The sequence below is a fragment of the Perca flavescens genome, chromosome 8, assembly GCF_004354835.1.
Source record: "Perca flavescens isolate YP-PL-M2 chromosome 8, PFLA_1.0, whole genome shotgun sequence".
Lineage (NCBI taxonomy): Eukaryota > Metazoa > Chordata > Actinopteri > Perciformes > Percidae > Perca > Perca flavescens.
In genome coordinates this window covers 33,576,005-33,599,855 of record NC_041338.1, presented here as the reverse complement: position 1 = coordinate 33,599,855, position 23,851 = coordinate 33,576,005, and the positions used below count along the sequence as shown (strand labels likewise).

At 41.9% G+C, this 23,851-nt stretch overlaps 1 protein-coding gene across 2 annotated transcripts in view; it reads right to left on the bottom strand.

The window, feature by feature from the left end:
* Positions 1-14,491: 14,491 nt before the first annotated feature.
* Positions 14,492-23,851, bottom strand: part of grm8b (glutamate receptor, metabotropic 8b) — a 157,067-nt gene continuing 147,707 nt past the window's right edge. For both annotated transcript variants that reach the window (XM_028584871.1, XM_028584873.1), the window contains 2 exons: positions 22,106-22,352; positions 14,492-15,076 (listed from right to left, as the gene is read on the bottom strand). In XM_028584871.1, coding sequence (XP_028440672.1) covers positions 15,027-15,076; positions 22,106-22,352 — 297 coding nt within the window. In that variant the 3' untranslated portion in view covers positions 14,492-15,026. The remainder of the gene's footprint in view (positions 15,077-22,105; positions 22,353-23,851) is intronic.

Below are 23,851 nucleotides of genomic sequence, written 5' to 3'. Positions count from 1 at the left end.
TGATTACATTCTGATTCTGTCAGGTAAATATAGTAGTTCAATGTCTTCCTCTGATGTAGAAGTAGCCTACACTGAAAGTCAGTAGTAGGCTATACAGGGGAGTTGCATTTGAAGTGGTTTGGGGTCCTTCTGTAAGTAATTTTGGGGTACAATTTGGTTTTGAAGAATTCTACAAGTAGCAATACCACAGGCCAAGCAATCGACACTGCACTAGTTATTTCAATGACAAAATAGACAATCAGGATGATAAAATCATAGATAGATTGTAAACATATATGAAGGATTGATCAAGTCAGTGCGTTAGCCTGATTATTAAAACCTCAATGTGAGCGGTTTCCATATGAAATCTCATTCATTCAGTCCTGTTTGGTCCTGGATTCTCACCAGTTTGAGCCTCGTCTGCTGAAATCCACCACACCCCCACCTCGAGTCCTCCCAGCTCAGACTCTTGCAGCGTCTGCAGCAGCGAGCTCCTGATATTCACATCCGCAGACAGACGGCAGGGTGGCAAGCGACAAGAAAAACAAATAAATAAATGAACTAAACCCACAGCTATTAGCGCTGACGTCGTCCTTGGTTCCAGAGCAGTTTGCTTCCTCCCACAATCCTCGGGGTGTCTATGTGAATAAACACGCTGCCTCCGAGCAATGCCATAATGAAGAAAAATACAGTGATTCCTTTGGCTGCCAAAGTTAACAGTAAATAATGCACCGTGTGCGTGAGAGGAAAGCATGTGGATCATTAATTTCAGAGCGCCCAGGATGGGTCATCTGCGCCTGCAGGGGCCCTGGGGGGGCCACGGCTAATTATAGCCTCTGCCCGGGAAGGAGATGATGAAGAGGAGGCTGCTGGAGAGAGAGAGCGAGAGAGAGAGAGAGAGAGAGAGAGAGAGAGAGAGAGAGAGAGAGAAAGAGAGAGTTTATATACACTGATAGTGTCTTTATGTGCAGGTGTGTATCAGCCGTAGTGTTTGTGTATGTGTTAATATGTGTTCAGCACCTGTGTGTATTTTTGGTTGCTCTTAATTTAAAGCAAATACAAATTAATATTCCAGCTTGTCATTCTGGGCACTGTCGGACTTTATAAATCAGAATTCTTTTGTCTAATAAACTTTTTGATAGATAGGAACTTAACAGACAATTAACTAGATGGAAATCTTACGGACTACAACTTTAATTCAGCCAACAAACGGTGTCCGTCATGTGGCGACAACATTCAATTTAGCACCAAAATCACTAGATAAGATAAGAATAAAGACTGTGGTTTGGGTCATAACACCAGTCCCCTTAAGTAGTACTCCCAGGACATGAACACCCGTTTCCTGGATGAAAGTCTTGTGTATTCCCCTTAACAAACTCCGCTCCCCCGCTAGGACTCAACTATCTGCCCCAACCTGATGCATACAATAATAAATACGTGGAATGAATACAAATTACAGTGCATTACAACGGTTAATGAGAACAGCCATGGTTTTCTTGTTCTGCTGCCCCCCAAGTGGCCAAAAGAATCCCTTACTGAAGCTTTAAAAGACAGTTAATGACAGATGTAATATAGAGAATTAATTGCACTGACGCTCTCAAAGTATTTCCTGCCTTTCTGTTTGATGAAAAGCTAACTGTACTAATACACTTGACTTAAAGGTCCGGTGTGTAATGTGTTTAGTTGTTCATTATCAAAATCTTTGTTGTCCGTTCACAAACTTGTCCTTTTTCATGAATATTTACCACCACCATCAATTCCAAGTATTCCTATTGGAATTTTACATTTCCATTCGCATGAACTGTGGTAGACTCTCCATATTCATGCTCCGTCTTGAAATACGTTAGCCGGTAAGGGACATACAGGACCTACTGCTCCGCTTTTTCGCGTTTTTTCTGTCACATGATAAACTCACAGGTGCTGCTAATGCTGCTAATGGGTATTGTAGTTTCCCGGCCCCTGGCAAGTTTGAAGAAGGAAACATCGAGGACCACACGTATTCAAAATCCAAGTTTCAGGAACACGAGTCTTCTTCTTCTTCACCCAGAAAGAGCAAGAGACCGGCTTTTTGAAGCGTGAAGGCTACCGTAGCTGTTAATACGTACTTTGAACTGCGAGGAGCGAGATATTTGATTGCAATATATGATCTCAACGCTAGATGGGAGAAATTCCTACACATTGGCCTGATGTGTTTCTGCAGTCGAACAGCGAAGACCAGTCTGCAGAAACGAGCTGCTCCACTTCTTCAAGCTGATGTATATGTATGAGCTTGAAAAAAACAAAAAAAATTAATTTGTTAAAACCATCTTTCATTGTGCGGTTTATAAATAGTCAACAGACGCCTGTGAGATGTAAACAGAAGAGTTCACATGCTAATCAGCCATCTGATTTACATGTTTGTATCACACAAGAATCACAGTGAATGATCTGAGATCAGCCAATCTGAATATGAATATGTTCAATTTGCAAAAATAGATTGCCGCGAGCGTGCGCACGCCTACTCCAATGTGTGCATTGTGCTCAGAAAATGTCAGACGTTTTCCAAAAAAGGAAATGAAATGTGGAGTGTGACAGCAGTTTAGTTTGGAGAGACATAAACAGACAAGCTGTCATTTCAGTCACAGGTGTAGTTTTATGGGGGGGGCGGGGGGAGGGGGGGAGGTAATTTGTAGTTTCTGGACAGTTTTAAGAGTCTCTGCATTACATACTCCTGCAATTTCATCACAGGTGGCATTTTGAGTTCAGGTAAAAAAATGAAACTTTGGTCCTAACTTTTGGTCTAAAAAAACAACACACACAATTTGAGTTATTATTTGCTGAACAATATTGTTTCAGATTGTATACTGTAATAATACCCTAATTAATTATAAACCGCTGCTGCATTTTTATTCACTTAGGTCTCGTTATGCAATTTCATTATGTCATTTAACATTTAACGTGTCAGAAGCAAAGTGAAGCTTCTTTGGTTACACTCTACTTGAAGGTCATAAAAGTCATAAACGTTTATGACATAACGCTTCTTTTAGTAAGTGTCATTCTGTTTTTGTCATGACATGGTCTTTCTGAAAAAGAATCTGAGAAGTTTCCATTTTACTTGCAGCCCATTAGAGCAATTCAAGGCTTCGTTTAGACGCCGATGGCTGACAACTGGGGCAATTGGGACGCTTGATTTTAAAGGTGACAAATTGATGTTACCGGGCGTCCTGACGAAATGTTTTTTCCGTGTGTTTGTGTCGTCCAAGCAGCCCTCTTCGTCTTGTACAACAGACTTTGATTAACGCACTTCAGTGTGATGATTGATGAAACAACTCGCTAAACTATGTGTGATGAATTTGATTGGTTAATCCAATAGGAAACAACTTTCATTCTCTCGTTCACAACCTTCCTTATCAGCGTTCACCCTGGTCTTTTCTCAATGCTCTCCAGCTTTCTTTCTTTCTCTCTTTCGCTTTCATCTATTTTTCTGTCGACATCTACAACAGTTTTGACCCTGTTTGCACTTAAGTTTTAAAATGCTTCTTGGGCGATCAGATCACAAGTGGACAACGTTAAATACAAGTGTAAATGACCACCGAGACGCATTGTGATCCGATCATCCAGGTTTTTGGGGTTTTGTAATTTTTTAGTCAAGGAGAGGGCCCTGATGAGAGAGAGCTGATGCTGTGCTGTCCCAGGCGATGAGTGATGTATGATCATAATAGGTTATGGATCTAAAAGTTATCATCCCTTAAATCAAATATAAGTCAGTCAATTGTGTGCAAGGTTAAGATTGCAGGCTAGTAAATGCGCTGTTTTTGGTTAACTTCCTGTATTTGGGTCAGATCGCGTTCTCACCTGAAGTGAACCGATCTCTAGTGAACTTGGAAGCGAACCGAGACCCCCCTTTTTAAGCGGACCGGAGTTTGGTTTGTTTGTCCGCATGAGCTTTCACACCGCCCCAAACCAACCGGACTATCTGACAACACGCTCCAGGGTTGGGTTAAAACGGACCAAACAGCTCACGCGTGAAAGCAACCCAATAATCTATGAATTCAGTCTTCGGTAGAGTCCACAGTTTGACCTTCTCACTGTTAGTCTCAGAGTGGGGAGTTAGGAGTGAGCTAAACGACCACTCTCTTTAACTACCGCTAAATGTGTCCCTGCAGTTCAGAGACCACCTGGGACTGAACCACCTGCAGCCAATTAAAACCTCAGAGACACACACACACACACACACAAATTGATTGCTGAGAGGTTAAAAATAAATGCTCTGTTCGTGCGTCAGAATCCATCAGCGCTGGCCAGTTGTGAAATCAGCTGACGATGTGATGGGAACAGGATCGTTATTTCTATTCTCATACAAAGGCCGATGAAGCAGCTGAACTGGTGTTACAATAAATATTGATTCCTGAAGATGCCCGGCTTTAATCAGCAGTCTGGAGGCTTTGATAGAAGATCCCTCTGCTTAGCTGCTGCGTCACTTAAAGGATTCACAAACCCCATCAGGGTTTCCCACTGAGTATTTATAACAGATCGTGTTGGAATGTATGTACTCAAGTACTGTACTTAGGTAGAAATTTGAGGTTTCTACTTGAGTATTTTTTATTTAATGCCACTTCATACTTTTACCCCACTGCATCTCAGAGAGAAATATTGTACTTGTTACCAGTGTTGTTGTCAAGACCACCTAAGCTGAGACCAGGTCATCACCAAGGCCAGTGTATCGAGACCAGTGTGAGTCCCACACTACATGGTCACTCCTCAAATTGATCTGAAAGATCCACATTCCCATGAAAAACCACCTGCAGAAAACAAATTAAGATTCTTCTTCATTCACCTCTTTTATTGCCATAGTTGTAGCATGAGAAATGCCTTGATAAAATAATCAAAAGGCTGTTGTGGTCTTGAAATAAAATCCTGAGTCCTCTTTATGAGACAAAGACAAGACCTATTAAAAATGCGGTTGATCCCGAGACCTTCACAAAGTGGTCTTGAGTTCTGTCTCAAGACCAAGACCGATCTCGAGTACTCCACTACATGTCTCTGACAGCTTTAGTTTCTCTAAAAAATACATGTTTCTGCACACAAAACACACAAAGAGTTTACACAATCTGATGTTATGTTATAAATTAAACTACCCAACTGTTTCTACAAATACAGCTGAAAAGATTAGTCAATTGACAATTAATTAATAGGTATCTGTTTTGATAATCGTTTATCGATAATAATTTTTCGTGCATATTATTTGAAATGATATGAAGGTGGTTTTCTTTAGATTTTCCTTCACCCTGTCGGCGTTCAAATCCGCAAAAAATAATCATTATCCCTATATATTTTTTGTGTTTATTTTGTCAGTATAAATATGGGGGTGGCAGTAGCTCAGTCTGTACGGAGTTGGGTTGGGTCGCTGGTTCAAGTCCCCATACGGACCAAAGTAGAGCTTTAGAGGTGCCAGTTAACCTCCTGGGCACTGCCAAGGTGCTCTTGAGGAAGGCACCGAACCCCCGACTGCTCGGGGCGTCTTTCCATGGGCAGCCCCCTCACTCTGACATCTCTCCATTAGTGCGTATAGGTACTGAGCATGTGTGTGTGCGTAATCTGTGTAATAACAGAGTGAAAACACTGTAATTTTCCCTTGTGGGATTAATTAAGTATACATTATTATTATAAAAAAAATGATTTGATTGTGGCTCTTTTAACCAGCAGTCATTCAAAAGCTGCTGCAATGCAGTGTTGGATCAAATATTATATGATTTTGTGATTATATGAAATTGATTTACTATTTGTAAATAATACATAATAGCCGTTGTGAATGGTCTCTCTATTAACTCCAACAACCAGCAAAGTCAAGACAGAATAAAAGACAAAAGCACGAGTGCTTATCGACTGAAGCTGGACTCTGAGGGTACGGCTGCTAATAGACGTCATTTAATATTGATGTTAATGTGACCGAAGGACAGATTCATGTTAAAACAGCAGCTCTGAACTCTGGGTGTCAAACTGACATCAGTCAATTACATCAAATGGAACTCTTTTCAGCATTTCTGTATAAAAATAAGTAAAAGTTTCCTTACGAATGAAGCCCATTTGAATCGATCTGCGGCTCCGCACATCCTCCTCCTCTCTGCGAATGCAGATTCATTAAAACAATGTAAACTCTCAGAGAGTAATTGGCCCCGGGGCCACCTACAGCGGTTGGATGAAAGTGCTTTGTAATGAGAAAAACCTACAGAGTGTCTGTCAAAGAGCCAATTAAGCTGATGGCGCAGGATGCCCCGAAAGTGTTCAGGTTTACTAGAGATAAGATGCAGAGAGAGAATGTGTGTGTTATTGTTGTATTAGGTTATAGACAGAGATATAAAAGTATTTAGATCCTATTTTCAAGTAAAAGTACTAATACCATATTGTACAAATACTAGAGGTGTGAATCTTCACTGATCTCCCGATTCGATCACGATTATCAGGTCAGCGATTCAATTAGATTCAATATCTCGATGCATCACGATGCGTCAAAAACATGTTTTCTATTAAAGCCATGTAGGATATTTAATTCATAGCTTTTCAAGCTTCAAAAACAAAACATTCTGCAGTGCTCTAATACTAAATAAATTAGATAAATAAAACTATACAGCACTGAGCACATGGCACTTCCTAAATGTGCAAAACATAACAAAACATGTAAACAGAAAGGTTGTTAGGCCTACATTAAATTGTAATCAGAAATAATCGATTATGAGCCTGCCGATTATCGATGGAGCATCGTCCACGTCCACGATTCCATGCATTGATTATTTGATTAATTTCAACACCTCTAACGAATACCCTGTTAAAGTAAAAGTCCTGTATTGAAAATATTACTTAGGTAAAAGGAAGTGTTATTCACAAAAATGTAGAGCCCATGGAGGTGAGTACCATATACAATATATAATAATAAGGTCCTCCAAACCATACCGGTTGTTTGTTCCTACCCTCTAATGAAGCTCAGCGTAAGTTCATTCACGGAGACTTCACTAACGTTATCACATCTCTCCTAAACTGATCAGCTGTTTCTAGGCATTCACTTTTCAGTTAAACCAATCAGATTTGGCCATGTATTCCACAAGCCAATGACAGCATGACATCCCTGCTTTAAATCTGTTCTCTCCTCTGCGGTTGTCAGTTGTCATTTCAGGCAAAGTGCGACCCTCCTCCTCCCCTTCCACCTCCAGTCATCTTCACCCACGGCACCCTGGGTCTTCGTCCAGCTGACCGCTCCCATTGGCGCCTTCGATTTGGTCTTTGTGCTCCTTCATCACCACCACCAGTGTCCATCGGGGGATATGTTGGGTTTCTCTACCCCTATAAAACATATTTGATACAATGGAGTCTAATCTCCAAAGACTTTGTACATTTCATATTTTGCATATGAAGCTAACGAATAAATCTTTGCATATCTGCAACGAAGTCTCTCCTGATTGAAATAGGGCCGACAGGAGCTTTTCATAAAATAGCACCCCTATCGTTGGCGTAAAATGTCACAATTTGAAATGCGTCTTTAACGTTGTGAAATGGTCGCAGATTGGTTATGTTTAGGCACAAGAACTAAAAAGATTGTAGTTACGGACGTTACGACACTGAACATGACGTTCGTTAAATAAAAAAAACTCTCCGTTTACTTTTATTTTCAAACAGTACTCAAACCCCTGCTTTTTTAGTCTATATTGATGATGTTTAATTTCCGGGATTGTTCAGGTGCGGCTGAAAATTCGGCCAGATATCCGTCACCTTCCGCTTTTCAAACAGTACTAAAACCCCTGCTTTGCCGGGTGAAACCCCACAGCCTGTCTCCTTATGTGAAAAACTAAATTGCTGCTCTTACATTTTATCACCTTACGTTCTGCTTTGCGCCCGTTATAACCACTACAGCAGCTGGAGGGCGCTGCTACTAGAAACGTAAATATAGTTCATAATTGCTGCTTGAACAAATGACATCTATGACCATTTTTCGGGGGGAGGATAGTCTTTGCAATTTTAGTCTATATCGATGACAATTGAATTGTGTTGCTATTTCAAACTCCGGTGGATTTGTGAGGACTATGGTTAACTGCTCCTCAGATCTCTGCAGGGTAAATCCAGACAGCTAGCTAGACTATCTGTCCAATCGGAGTTTTCTGTTGCACGACTAAAACTACTTTTGAACGTACACATGAGGCACCTTTGCGCTTAGCGCCGCCCAAGATGTTTGTGATTGGTTTAAAGTGCCCATATTATGAAAGAAATCACTTTTTCTGGGATTTGGGGTGTTATTTTGTGTCCCTGGTGCTTCCACATGCATACAAGCTTGGAAAAAAAAACATCCATGCTGTTTTGAATGAGATACGGGTTTCTGAATGTAACCTGGTCAGCTGTTCAAAATCTGCAGGGCTTTTTACGTCACTAGCCTAAACGAGGTGGCTAACCGTAGCATGCTAGCGCTAGCATGTTAGCTCGTTCTGAATGGCAAAACACTGCTACAACACACACCAGTTCACCATAATCTACAAAAGAACTACTTCCATGTCCCTGTTCTGCAGGTATTCCACACAAAGTTGGAAGTCTCCCGTCTAATCCTGTCTTGTTCTAACTGAAGTTGTAGGAACAAACAGCTAGCTAATGTGATCCTTACCTAGCTACTGCACATGTGCGACTGCCAACAAAGATGTTACAGCAGTGAGATGGCTCACTCTGTAGCTCAAACAGAGACCTGAACACACAGGGTGAAAAGAGGAGCTGCAGCAATGTGCAGTACATCAAAAATATGGTGTTTTTTGAAAATTAAACCACGTAAACCTATTCTGGTACAACCTCAAAATACAATTATGAACCTGAAAATGAGCATAATATGGCCACTTTAAAGAAATGCCAATAAATCAGAGCTTGTTTCTCTCCCATCCCAGAATGCTGTGTGGACTAGCCAGACCCTCCTCCACAGTGCTGTGGAGGAAGGTCTGGCAATGCCAGACTAAGGTGGTCTTGACTACGCTGCAACACAGTATTTTAAAGTGACGAAAATGACACATAAGACACTTTATTTCAAATGTTCACGTTTAAAATTGTAGTCTGTATCGATTTTACCCCTTCAGAGCAGTAATGTAGGTGAGCAGTCTTTTTATTCAAATTTGGATTTTTGGTCACCTCAGTGGGCTGAATTTAATTTTCAGTTGTTGATTATTTTGGCAGTGTCCACCCTGGAGCTGATTACTTGGCAGTCACTTCATAAATACAACCAGTGTCTTCTGCCAACCTGCTCGGCTGATTTCTTCCTCTTCGGAGTCGTCTGTCACATTTCTGTTTCACGTGGTTCTTCTCTCGGTGCTGAGCCCAACACCCAGCGTGTCACTGCAGACACCAAGTGCTGATGATTATTATTCATTATTATTACTGGGTGAACTTATGCTCTCTGGGAGCGGCTTTCTCTTTTTGGGAAACGTAGTGGCCACACTGTTAGTCAACAGATTTTAGAACTAGTGCATAAAACTATTGTTGAGTGTTTAAACTTTTCACCTTCATGCTAAGCTGGCAAGACAGATGGATTCCAGCAGGACCACATATTGATAAAAAATCTATCTTGTCAAGCAGCAATGCTTTCAGCGTCCGGTAAGGAACTGCCGGCAGCTACGGGCGTGGTTTAGGTGTATGTGACGAATGTGGATGTATTAAAAGATCTGGATGCAACGTTTATGGTGGAACCCCATTCATTCCTATGAAAGTTGCTCAGTGGTGTATCTGCCAAAAAAGTTTCTAGACTCAGCGCTTACTTCCGTGATATGTGTCCACTGAATATGCGCAGTAGTGTTTGTCCCGCTGGCCCCGCCCGTGAGTTGCCACACGGCTACTTTGGCGTGACGACATTTCATTTACGGGATTGTTCAGGAGCTGCCGGAAATTCCGCTGGATGTCCCTCATTTTCGGGTGGATGTCTGTTACCTAACGCTTCCTTTGTGTTGGCGTTCTAATCTCTGGTGGATTTCTGAGGACTATGGTTAACTGCTCATCAGATCTCTGCAGGGTAAATCCAGACAGCTAGCTGGACTATCTGTCCAATCGGAGTTTTCTGTTGCACGACTAAAACTACTTTTGAACGTACACATGTTCCACCAAAACAAGTTCCTTCCCGAGGCTATTTTGCAGGGGCACAGTTGCTCCGTCCGGCGCCATTAGCACCGTCTAAGACGATTGTGATTGGTTTAAAGAAATGCCAAGAAACCAGAGCACATTTTTCTCCCATCCCGGAATGCTGTGTGGACTAGCCCGACCCTCCTCCGCAGCGCCGTGGAGGAAGGTCTGGCAATACAAGACTAAGCAAACGTTAGCAGCAGATCAGCTCAAAGCCCCTCTGCCGACGAGGCGAACAGAATCGGAGAAACACACATTTTTAACTCAGAACTGCTTGATTCAGTGTTAAAACCAGTTAATCAGCGGATCTAATTGTTTTAGTGAGGAGGAGACTTCTGTGGATGATTCATCTCCCGGTAAAAACCTCCTGAACAAAGAACACTGAAGGAATCCTAACCGGGAGAAGCTGTATGACGTCTTTTGTTAATGTTTTTATTAAGAGACGCCTAGTGGCAGAAAATTACATATGTTTAAGTCCAGTAATTGAGTAAATGTACTTAGTAACTTTCCACCACTCTTGATTTCTTATATTCTCAGAAGCACAATCTTACAGCAACACCAAAAACAATACAAAATATTTGTCAGATAAATACAAGTAGAAATACAAACTCTTACCTGAAAGCTGTTAAAGTGTGAAAGAGCTAAGGTTTGAGGACAGCAAACTCCTGGTCAAACAGATGAAAAGAAAATACGATTTGGAGAATTTCATCTTCAGTATTTTTTTCAGAGGGAGGACAGAGCTTTTTCTTTTATTTGGCTGTGAGTGTGCGTGAAATGAGAGCGGCATCTGGGGAAATAAAAGCAGGATGCCCACTGGGCTTTATCGCTCAGACTCTACCTGCCCTCGTCTTGTTCCTCTTCTCTGCCAGGAGATGCAGAAATATTCATTACATGCATGGTGAGTTCTCTCTGGCAGCTCCTATTGATCCGGCCTCTCCTGTTCCACAGCACGTATCGATCACATCGACTGTCTTTTTTTTTTTTAAGTCTGTAATGAGGCGCACACTAGGAGTTTCCTGCCAGACTTGGGTTTGTATGACGTTTAAGGTCGAAACGCGGTGTGGATGGAGTTTCTGTTCATTTCCTGCTCTGCAGATTCATCATGCTTGGAGGTGTAGTGCTTGCTGTTGTTAAGTGGTGGAAGAAGTACTCTACAGTAATCGGGCCTTAAAAGTTAGGCCCGACAAGGCCTGAGCCCGACAGAATTCGGCCCGAGCTCGACCAGTACATTTTGATTGACAGCTTTTTAAAAGCCCGAGCCCGTTTACAGCCCGAAATTATTCAAATGTGTGCACACACACGGCTCTTTTGCCTTTTGTCAAGAATGAGTCATTTATACACCGGCTCATTATTCTCATTATGCACATGGTCAAAGGTTTTCCACACCTCAGATTTTGCTTTCTTTGCCGGTGCAACCAAAACGTAATCGCCAGCCCAGAGGCCAGCCTCCGTTTCACCTCCTCAGCATCCATTTTCACGCTAATCGTAACGCATCACCTGACTGCTCATTTACCGTGCAACCCGGAGCGCAACCCGAAGTGCAAGCCGGAGCCCGGCCCGAGCCCCCGAGCCCGTCCCGAGCCCGTGTAAAATGGTAGAAATTAAGACCGAACCCGATGGAACCCGCCGGGTTCCGTCAGGTTCGGGCAAAGATCTTCAGCTCTACTCTACAGCAGGGGGCTTTTTAAGCCAAGGATCCCTTAACTGAGGGAGACGGAGCAGGGACCCCCACATAGTTTGTATAAAATGAAGTTGCATATTAAACTGGGTCTACAATAACATGTTGGGCGGCCTAAAGCCTCTATACATACCTTTTTAGTGCATAATACTAAGCTATTAAAATAGTAATTGTTGCCATTATTTTATAAATCATGGTTTAATGTTAAACACACATGTGGCAGAGTGAATAAAGGATGAACTGGATCTGTGGATGGCTACCTTACCTATAGGCCAGTAAGCCTATATTAAATGTTTTTTTTTTTTCATAAATAGGCTGATTTATATTTGCTAATAATATGTTGGATTCATGATAACAATTAACAATCATTCGGTGGCCCCCCTGCAGTAACTCTGAGGACCCCCTGTTGAAGATCTCTGCTCTACAGAATAAAAATGTTCTGTCACAAGTAAAACTCCTGCATACAGATGCTTACTTCAATAAAAGTACAAAAGTATCAGCATCAAAATATATTTAGCCCTCTGACATGGGGGGGCATTTTCTCAATTTTTTCACATCTTCATAAATTGACCTTTAAGGGTATTTGCATACAACCTAGTCTACAGTACAGGCCAAAAGTTTGCACACACCTTCTCATTCAATGTGTTTCTTTATTTTCATGACTATTTACTTTGTAGATTCTCACTAAAGGCATCAAAACTATGAATGAACACATGTGGAATTATGTACTTAACAAAAAAGTGTGAAATAACTGAAAACATGTCTTATATTTTAGATTCTTCAAAGTAGCCACCCTTTGCTTTTTTTGATAACTCTGCAAACCCTTGGTGTTCTCTCAATGAGCTTCATGAGGTAGTCACCTGAAATGGTTTTCACTTCACAGGTGTGCCTTGTCAGGGTTATTAATTAGTGGAATTTTCTCCAAAGGGTGGCTACTTTGAGGAATCTAAAATATAAGACATGTTTTTTTAGTTATTTCACACTTTTTTGTTAAGTACATAATTCCATATGTGTTCGTTCATAGTTTTGATGCCTTCAGTGAGAATCTACAATGTAAATAGTCATGAAAATAAAAAGGAAATGCATTGAATGAGAATGTGTGTCCAAACCTTTGGCCTGTACTGTATATTGACGACGTTTCATCCTGCAGAATTTAAAACACATTTCTGCTCTGTATTATTGCAGAAATTTTAATAGAAACATTGAAAAAACATTGTTTTGACGCGCCCAGCCGTCAGTCGTCCTCAGAGGCTTAAGCAAAAAGTAAAAGAATGCATTATGCAGAATGATTCATTTAAGAATATTTTGTATAATTGGATTATAATTATTAATGAATAAATATGCTACGGAGCCCCTAAAGGGACATGAGGAATTTGTTTTTTTCGTGTGCACAAGAAACTTTTCTTGAGTAGCAGCCAGAATGGCTGCAGAGGAGAAGGTATTCATCTTCCTGAAAATACGACGAAACATACCCGACAGTGTTATCAACAAACCTAAAGATGACAAGGTAACTGTTAACCGATTCAATGCTGTAAATGTAAAATATCAACTCTAGCCACATAACGTTAGCAGTACTTCGTTAGCTGAATTTTGCTAGCTATAGATTTGAGGGGAAAAAACTTCTCCACGTCCCTTTAGGGGATCCGTACATCACTTTAATGTTGCACCTGGCAAAAGTGGAGCTAATTTGAAATACTTAAAGTGCTCATATTATGCTTATTGTGTTACATATCTTTTTTGTGCATGTTATAGGTTTACAAAGTGAAAAAGCCCAAAGTCCCCCCCAAAGGGACTTACCTTCTCCAGCAGAAACCACTGTTCACCAACTGCTCCAAACAGCTCTACTGTAGTCCAGCCTTTACTTCAGAGACAAATGTGGTCACTTTGTAACACACGTTATAATGCTCGCCTAGCTGCTAGCGTGGCACGCCCTCTGCTTCTGACTGGCTAGTAGTCCTTACCTAGGTACTGTCAGGGCACGCCCTCATACTCTGCTTCTGACTGGCTAGTAGTCCTTACCTAGGTACTGTCAGGGCACGCCCTCATACTCATGCTTCTGACTGGCTAGTAGTCCTTACCTAGCTACTGCGCATGTGCGACTCCCAACAAAGATGGAACAGAAGTGAGATGTCTCACTCTGTAGCTAAAACAGAGAGCTCAACACACAGGGTGAAAAGAGGAAATGCAGCAATCTGCAGTACAACAAAAATATGGTGTTTTTTGAAAATTAAACCATGTAAACATATTCTGATATAACCTCTAAATACAATTACGAACCTGAAAATGAGCATAATATGAGCACTTTAATATACTGCTTAGTCTGTGCTAACATTTCGATTTTTTATGTCTCACATAGCAAGACTGATCTCCACAGCTCTGCTTGGGTGGATATTTTGCTATAGAGGGACGAAAAAAGGCTCTGGGTTGTTGGATTTCTTTAAAGCAATCACAATTGCCTTGGGCGGTGCCAAGCTACGGATGTAGCGAGGCTGCCCTTTGCAAAAAGAAATAGTGGAGATAGCGGAAGAGGAGGAGAACCCATACCTTGTGTCAAGAAGAGTCTCACATTGACGGATCGACAGCATCCTTGTGGCACAAACACTCCCGACTGACTGGAAAAACCAAGAAGACGCTAAAACCCCCGACAAACGCAACAACACAACCGTGACTCTCTCATCCAAACCGTTTCCCCCTCAAATAGACCCAAACATGGCACCAACGTGTGAAACATTCCTTTATTATAAATAGATCATTTGTATAAAAAACGGCATGCTTCGAGTCAACCATGGCATTTAGACACTTCACAACCATAATCAGTTTAGCCGAAAAACAGCAACGGACTCGTAATGCAGGTCGACGGTCGGACGACAAGAAATTTTCACAACCACAAGTTTTTTTCTTTTTCTTTTTTAAAACGCACAATTAGAATAACAACAAATATGATTGGTCCCCACAATTATTTCTAAAACACTTGTTTTTTTTTGTTGATTTTTTTTTTTTAATTTCAGGTTATCATCCTCCTGCTTCCTTCGCAGCCTCTCCGATGGTTTTTCTGTTGTGATCCTTTCAAGTTTCTGGCGCCGTTCAGGCCTGTTCCCCTGCTGTCTGTAAACATAAAAACGCCACACGTGTTGGTTCATTTTTTCACTCCTCCGGATCCTTCGGATTGCTCAGAGCACCTCGTGATGACTTCTGGCAGAAATCTGCTTCTTTTAAAATGTCCCGGGGCGTCCTCGCGTCAAAGCCGTCCTTTTCTTCACATGGCGTGGTTGGTGTAGCTGACGTAGGTGGTTTTCGTTGGCGGCACTGAGGAGAGAATAGCAAACAGCAGATTGGTAAAGTGACACTTGGCTTCAATCCACCGGAGTTAAACTGAGTTCAGAGGCTGAATTCTGATCAGTGGAAGTCAACGGATAACAAGGCAGGAATTGTGTGGAGCAGATCTGCTGAGCAGCCAAACATCAGACGCTAACGATTCTTAAAAGGGTTCTCACCACCTTTCCTCTTTCTTCCAACGGTAAAGCTCTAAGAATAGCTAACTAAACATCAGGTTGTTTGCATGAAAGCTCATTTTGACCTTTTTAAAAGTATGTGTAAAGCCGGGGAGACACCGATTCAAAACCTGAATTTGTCCTCCATGAAGTCATTTTAGAATCAGGACGAATATCTGCCAGATCGGTAATTTCACAATCAGCTTAATACAGTGGGGGAAATAAGTATTTGACCCCTTGCTGATTTTGCAGGTTTGCCCACTTACAAAGAATGCAAAAATCTACAATTTTAATCATATGTACATTCTAACAGTGAAAGACAGAATCCCAAAGAAAATTCCAGAAAATCACATCATATGAATTTATTAAAATTGATAACCATCTGATGAGGAAAAACAAGTATTTGACCCCCTGGACAAACAGCAAGTATTCTGGCTCCTACAAGCCAGTTAGTCTTTCTTTAAGACACAGCCCCAATCCGAACCAATTATCTACATCAAATACACCTGCCTCACCTCGTTACCTGTATAAAAGACACCTGTCAACACCCAAACAACCAGCATCCAACATCACCACCATGGGCAAGACCAAAGAGCTTTCTACGGACATCAGGGACAAGATTGTTGATCTGCACAAGGCTGGGATGGGCTACAAGAGAATCGGAAAGCAACTTGAGAGAAAAGATCAACTGTCGGTGCAGTTATCAGGAAATGGAAGAAGCACCACACCACCGCCAACCTCCCTCGGTCTGGGCCTCCACACAAGATCTTGCCTCGTGGGGTGTCCCTGATCATGCGAACAGTGAGGAATCATCCCAAAACCACAAGGGGGAACTGATGAATCAACTGAAGGCAGCTGGGACCACAGTTACAAAAAAACGGTTGGTAACACACTACGCCGTCATGGATTGAAATCCTGCAGCGCACGCAAGGTCCCCCTGCTCAAGAAGAAACATGTACAGGCCCGCATGAAGTTCGACATTCACCACCTGGACGATTCAGAAGAGGCCTGGAAGAAGGTGATGGGATCAGATGAGACCAAAATAGAACTTTTTGGCCTCAACTCAACTCGTCGTGTTTGGAGGGCAAAGAACACAGAGTACAACCCAAAGAACACCATCCCCACCGTGAAGCATGGTGGTGGCAACATCATGCTTTGGGAGTGCTTTTCAGCCAAGGGGACGGGACAACTCCATCGTATTGAGGGGAGGATGGACGGGGCCATGTATCGTGGAATTCTGGACCGACATCTCCTTCCCTCAGTGAGAGCTGAAGATGGGTCGAGGATGGGTGTTTCAGCACGACAACGACCCTAAGCACACCGCCAAAGCAACAAAAGAGTGGCGGAAGAAGAAGCACATCAAGGTTCTGGAGTGGCCTAGCCAGTCTCCAGACCTGAATCCGATTGAAAATCTTTGGAGGGAGCTTAAAATTCGAGTTGCCAGGCGACAACCTCGGAACCTGAATGATTTGGAGGCTGTCTGCAGGGAGAGGTGGGCCAACATCCCTGCGAAATGTGCACAAACCTTGTCACCAACTATAAAAACCGTTTGACATCTGTGCTGGCCAATAATGGCTTTTCTACAAAATATTAACATGCTGTTTGTCCAGGGGGTCAAATACTTGTTTTTCCTCATCAGATGGTTATCAATTTTAATAAATTCATATGATGTGATTTTCTGGAATTTTCTTTGGGATTCTGTCTTTCACTGTTAGAATGTACATATGATTAAAATTGTAGATTTTTGCATTCTTTGTAAGTGGGCAAACCTGCAAAATCAGCAAGGGGTCAAATACTTATTTCCCCCACTGTAAGTTGTATCTTTATAGGGCATTTTTGAAGTGAGACAAGGACTCTTCATGTGTATATAAGTGCAGAAACAAATAGCACACAAACAAGAAATAGTGGTACTTAGGTTAGTTTTCTGTTGCACGACTAAAACTACTTTTGAACGTACACATGTTCCACCAAAACAAGTTCCTTCCCGAGGCTATTTTGCAGAGGCACCGTTGCTCCGTCCGGTGCTTGGCGCCGCCCAAGATGATAGCGATTGGTTTAAAGAGATGCCAATAAACCAGCGCATGATGTTCTCCCATCCCAGAATGCTGTGTGGACTAGCCAGACCCTCCTCCGCAGTGCTGTGGAGGAAGGTCTGGCAATGCAAGACTACTTTTTGAGAGATCATCAACTTCAAACATCAAAACTATGGCTAAACTCCTGCAAGCATCCCCTCGAGGCTGCAGTGTTCATTACAGCCACAATATGAAGGAACGTCATGATAATTTAGCTAGCAATAGAGCCTAAAGACGCCGGGGGCGTGACCAATAAGCGACGTGAAAATGCGTAATAATCGCCTGCAAATCTAAATATCCGTGAAGATATCAAGTGATTGTACAGTAGCTAGAGTCTGCAGTTTGAGCACAAATAAATGCTGCACCTCCTCAAACACACCGGAGGCGAACTGTCTAGTTTCCCCGGCTGCTGAGTGATGAGGGTTAACGTTAGCTCCGAAGACTCCAACTTTGTCTCCCCCCGAAGCAGGAAAAGCTAACACAAAGCTACTGTACGCTATTTATTGAGTTTCCTTTTAGCAAAATACTCAGTGAATTTAATTCCCTGTGGAAAACAGTGTAGCATATGCCTAGGGCTTTTATTGTGAAAGGTAAGAGTGGAATGAAAGTCTCTGGTAAACGCTGTCTTTGTATTGAAAGGAGTAATAAAGTTTTCCGTCTGTACAGTCTGTGGTTTCGGACAGCAGCCCCCGTGTTGTTGTATTATCATCCTCATAGGTAAACAACACAACGTGATTGGTTGATGTCTTTTGTTTGCGTCGCGAAAGCTCAGACCTCGTTTGGGGAAAAAAGTACGTTGCTTTATCGCCGCGAAATATTTGCACTCTGTGTGAAAGTGATAAAAACAACAGTTATAAAAAATATATTGATGTGCGAATTAATCTAACTAAATAAAACGTGCGTAAAGGCCTTAAACTGTAAAGTTTGTCCTGACGACGGTGCAAGAAGTTAAAGCAACACCAAAGATTCTTTTCTACCTTAAAATAATGTTTCCAAAATTGCTCCAGTGGTTCATCAACTCGTAACAGGATAAATGGCACTGCTGCATTCGCTTTGCGGCTCTCTGCCGGGTATAACCGCACTATGCAAGTTCGCCAGATCGGGTAGCAGATCTGTAGTTCGTATGATAACGGTAATGGACAATTCCGCTTCCAAACTGTAGGGGGACCGAAGAGGAAAAGTGCTTTGGAGTAGCTTTAAAAGGTGCAGTAGGTACGCCTTAGAAAACTAACTAACTTTCTGTCATATTTGCTGAAATTGACCCTATGTTCCAGTAGAACTACATGAAGCAGGTCATTAAAAAAAAATCTGACTAATCTGGCTCCACCTACAGCCTGTAGTGCGATTTGCAAAAATCCACCGCTCCCTGTTCAGATACACAACGTGTCAAACTCAATGTCCGCGGGCCAAACCCGGCCCCTCGCAGATTATGATCCGGCCCGTATATCAATTTAGGTTCACAATACATTTTGGCCCACCTAGTTTTTGTCGCTTTTTCTGGCGTTGTTGTCACTTCTGCCGAAGTTTTTGTCACTTTTGCCGAAATCTTTTTCCAACTTTTTTGGGTGCTTCTTTTCTATGATGGCGGAGAAACTTTTTGACTTCTTTAGGACTTTATGTCGACCAAACTGTAAGTGAGAAGACTATATGACACATGCAATAATACAGTCAAATATATTTTACTTTTTTGATTAAATAAAAGCCTATCAATAAACTAAACATGTCTGGCCCTTGATGTGGTTCTTATTTTCCAGTGTGGCCCTTAGTGAAGTTGAGTTTGACACCCCTGAGATACACCAATCAACTGTCTAACTGCGTTTCAATCACTGCTCACGCACATGCATTCAATCTCCCTTGTGGGGGGAGGGGCTTAGGAGACCGTTTTGGGCTTTAGGAGAAAGAGGGGGATGGACTGAGCAGTTGTTGATGTTCAAATTCTTTGGCTAAGTCCTGGATCTTCAAAATCCTACCTACAGCACCTTTAAGTGGATCACCAATTTTTTGTGTGGATTTATCCTCTGGGGATCATGAACATTCAAACGAAATGTAAATGTAAAAAAAAGGAGTCCGTTTTTGAGAGTTTAATAAATTTTTAGGATTTATATTTTGGATTCGTCGTGATTCCCCCCCACACCGAACACTCTGCAGGATAAAAGAGGTTCAGGAAGCTCTTCTCCTGTGCTTTGGTTGAGACAGTAAACCTGACGTGGGAGCTGCTGCTTGCTAGATTAGGCAGATCAGTTCAGTCAGCACATCTCCGATGAGTAAACAAACAGACGCCTCGCACTTTTTCTGCTGATGGACCGAGATGCAGCTTTGAAGTCAAACTCTGAGCTGTAAACACTTTTCATCAGATCTGGTCTCAGGTGACGTCCAAACAAACTTCAAGTCAACTTCCTGTTAAATCCTCATTACTGCAGAGAAGGCTGCACTTCACCTCCACATGGCCGACTTTACAGAGAAGTTAAAATGCTCATATTATGCTAAGTGAAAAAGACCAAAGGGACTTACCATCTCCAACAGAAAACACTGTTCACAAACTGCTCACAACAGCTCTATTATAGTCCAGCCTTTACTTCCGTGACGAACGTGCGTCACTTTGTAACACATGTTATAATGCTCGTGTGAGATGTCTCACTCTGTAGCTAAAACAGAGAGCTCAACACACAGGGTGAAAAGAGGAGCTGCACCAATGTGCAGTACAACAAAAATATGGTGCTTTTTGAAAATTAAACCATGTAAACCTATTCTGATATAACCTCTAAATACAATTATGAACCTGAAAATGAGCATAATATGAGCACTTTAACACACTTCTCACAGCACCTTTGTTTCAGTTATTGTTCTTTAAACTTCACAAAAAAACAGAAGGCTAGTCTGGGGTTAGCACTGTTGGAATTAGTGATATTAAAAAAAAAAGTTAATTAATTAAAAAGTTGTCTACTTTGGCTGGGCTACAGCTCTGTGTCCGTCCCCCTGCTTCGGTTTTCACTCCCCACTGAGTCTGAGTCCGTTTCTAATTTATTAAATAATAGCTTAAAGCATTTAAACCCAGTTCAACATCCAAGTTCCAACAGTATTCTTCCCTGAAAAATGTGCTTTGTGACAGTGCAGTCACATCCCTAAACAAAACGGAAATAAAACATGTTTTATAAAATCAGAATTTCCATGAATTTATGACTGATTTATCGAGACCCAACTCAGAATTCTCAAAACTCAATCAAAAAGGATTCGGCTGTTCAATCTGAATATTCGACTATTTGTTTCTTTTCTTATATAGACTATCAAGCAAACCTTTATTTAATTGCGCGCTATTTAACATGGTTTAGTGGGGGCGCTCAGAGTGACAGCAACGTTCAAGTTATATAGTGAACGACCCTCCGAGCTAAGGGAAATGTGCAAAGAAATCTTTTGCCAACACGACAGACAAAAAAAAGACACTATAAACAGAATCACCATCACTTCCGGGTAGACAAAATGGCAGTAGATTGGAATTGCGGAGATGTGTGAAATCGATAAATGTATTTATTTCTGTTGTCATTTTCAGCTGTAACTGTAACGTTTTGGGCGGGGTCATTTTCTTTAGACTGTGGCCCAACAGCTAAATTAGGTCTCCAAGCTAATGTTAGTGAAAGGGTTGAGATATGACATCAAACATGCTTTTTAGATGAAAGAGATAAGAGTACATCCAGTTGTTCCTCGTCCCCGTTTGCTCAGCGTTGCTAAATTGTATGTACGGGACGCAGTAGAGTTTTCTCCCAGGAAGTTATGGTAAAGAAACATTGAGATTGGTTCTATTCTCCCTGTCATGCACCACTGTGAGGATATCTTCTGTAGCCTAGAAATCTAGACGGACATTATCGGCAGCAAATGTAATTTGAATTTAAACAGCCAGGGGGTCTAGTAACTCTCCGTTGGCTTGCGAGCTGGAAAAGCCAAACTCTAGCCGGGCAAATCACATCGTGTATAGAGTTGGTGGGCAGGCTTAACATAATGACGGCAGAGTTGCGACGGTTGCTCGTGAATTCCCTGCTACTTGAAAACAAAGAAGATGGCCGCTGCTGCTGGCGAACAGCGGTCTTTGGAATCGGCTTTGGACGCGACTCTGGAAGACTTGGAGTTCAGCTTTTCTTTGAGAAAAGAACAGCACTGAAGTCATTCTTAAAAAAGGAAGATGTGTTCGGAGTTTTGCCGACTGGATACGACCAAAGTTTAATCCATCAACTAGCTCTGCTACGTTCTTCGTTGATCTGGTTGGTTGTAGTGCTGTCCTATTGCGTGCAGAGGGAATATGAAAGACACCCGTTTATCCCGCCCCTCGGATTGAGCTCTGCCAATGGTGAGTTCCCAGACCCAACATCTGGATGTGGGTCTGGCTTGTCAGGCTATATCCACCGAATGCAAGTCTGAAACATTTCATTCTTGTTGTTTCGGAGGCAAAACTATTTACAATTCAAATAAAACATGTGGTGTCTGATTTATACTGTTTTAATCCAAATAAATGCTCCAAATAATCCAAAAGAATAGCCATGGAAGGAAAAAAGAAAAACATCAACATAACAGCTGATTCCAAACTTTTGAACACTTGCGTGTTTAGAATACTTGAATACAAGTTTTATTATAATAACATTATGTTTAATTTTCTATACTGTAGCCTACATTGACCTATCGTCACCAGTGCAAAAGGATTATACCATGATGCCTGCTTTCAACCAATCAGATTGTCTGTACTTTCAACACATTCAGTTTACCAATCCCCTGCGCCCACTCACCGCTGGCCTCCACACCCTCGCACAGCTCCGTCTTCACCTCGCCGTTGGGACGCTCGGCCGCCAGCTGCGACAGCTTGCTGGTCATGGTTGCCACGGTGACAATGGCCTTGAAGCTGCGCTTGCGTTTGGGGACGTTCTGCTCGGGGTGGAAGATGATGATGTAGACCTTGGGCATGTAGAGCATGCCCAGAGAGACGGAGGCGCTGAGGCTGAGGGAGACAGTCAGCGTGGCTGTCTGGATGTACATCTGAAGGGACAACAGGGGAAGGTAGGTTACTGACAGGTGTCCAGGAGATTCAGAAGACAGCAGGACCTAGTCTTTAACAATCACCAACATAACTCTATAGCTCTTAACTGTTGTGAAGTCCTCTTCTAGTGGTGTCTTAAAGGTACTGTATGTGATGTTAATCCAGTGGATTGGACTAACATCAAAAACTTTGTGACGGTGCGTTTTCTACCTGATCCAAGAGGCTTTTTAAAGACTTTTTTTAGGTTAAGAAGGAGGAGAATTTTATTCAACACATAAAGGAACACTTCATCCTTCAGTTTATCACAAACATTCAACATCAACACATCTGGAGATACGGGGTTTTCACTGGACAGGAAGGGGAGGAAAAACTGTCATCTGAAAAGTAAAGCTGACAAAATTTGTGGAGTAAAAGTACAATATATTCCTCTGAGATGAAGTGAGGTGCAAGTATAAAGTAGCAGAAAATGTACCAATGACCTCAAAATTGTACTTAAATACAGTACTTGTGTAAATGTATTCAGCTAGATTTAACCACTGGAAACCTGTCTTCCGGTTCAGGTTCCTTTATTGGTACCCGTAGGTAAACTAGGTTTACAGTCTAAGAGGCAGGACATCCTTAAAACTTTTGAGACCACCACATAACATGCAACACACAAAACATATATAAAACAGACAGTAGAACATGGATAAAAAAACAGTACATGACCACACTGACTTGTGCAGTTATATGCAGAAATTCTACAACTAGTACATGACCAAGGTGCTTGTGCGTTGTGTGATAGTAATTCTACCGTTTGTTTAACAGAGTGATTGCTGCTGGGACAAAACTGTTTTTAAATCTTGTAGTTCTACAACCAGGGACTATTAGCCTCCGTCCAGAGGGGAGGTACTGGAGTTCCCTATTCAAAGGGTGAAGGCTATCTTCTAAGAAGGCCGTAGCTATCCGCTGGAGTTGTTTAGCATACAGGGATGTGGGGGTGCAGCTGGGACTCCCCAGTCAGCTTACTTGACCATCTTACAATTTGATTTAGGCAATTCTTGTGCTTAACTGAAACACACCCAAACCATGACACCAAGGAGAAAGATATGATGGATTCGATGAAGGTCTGATAAATGTCATCATGGTCTTGTGTATATGAAAATGGTAAAATGTTCTCAAGCAGTATAAACGCTGTTATCCTTTTTTACAGACAGCTTCACAGTTATCCTGGACATTTAATTTAGAGTCAATAATTGTCCCTAGATATCTATAGGATTCTACTTGATCCACTAGTTGACCATTCATAGTTATGGCCTCATATCCTGGAGTTTTACCAAAATCAATTTACATATCCTTTGGCTCTTCCCTCCCCTACCTGCAGATGAACCTGATGATCTGAACAAGCTGATGATGTTCTGAAGGACCGAACTCAGCAGGAATAATTCCATAAGTGTTCATTAAAACAAACAGATGGTCGACTGCTCGGCTCGTTTACTGGCATCAATCTAGTGGTTAG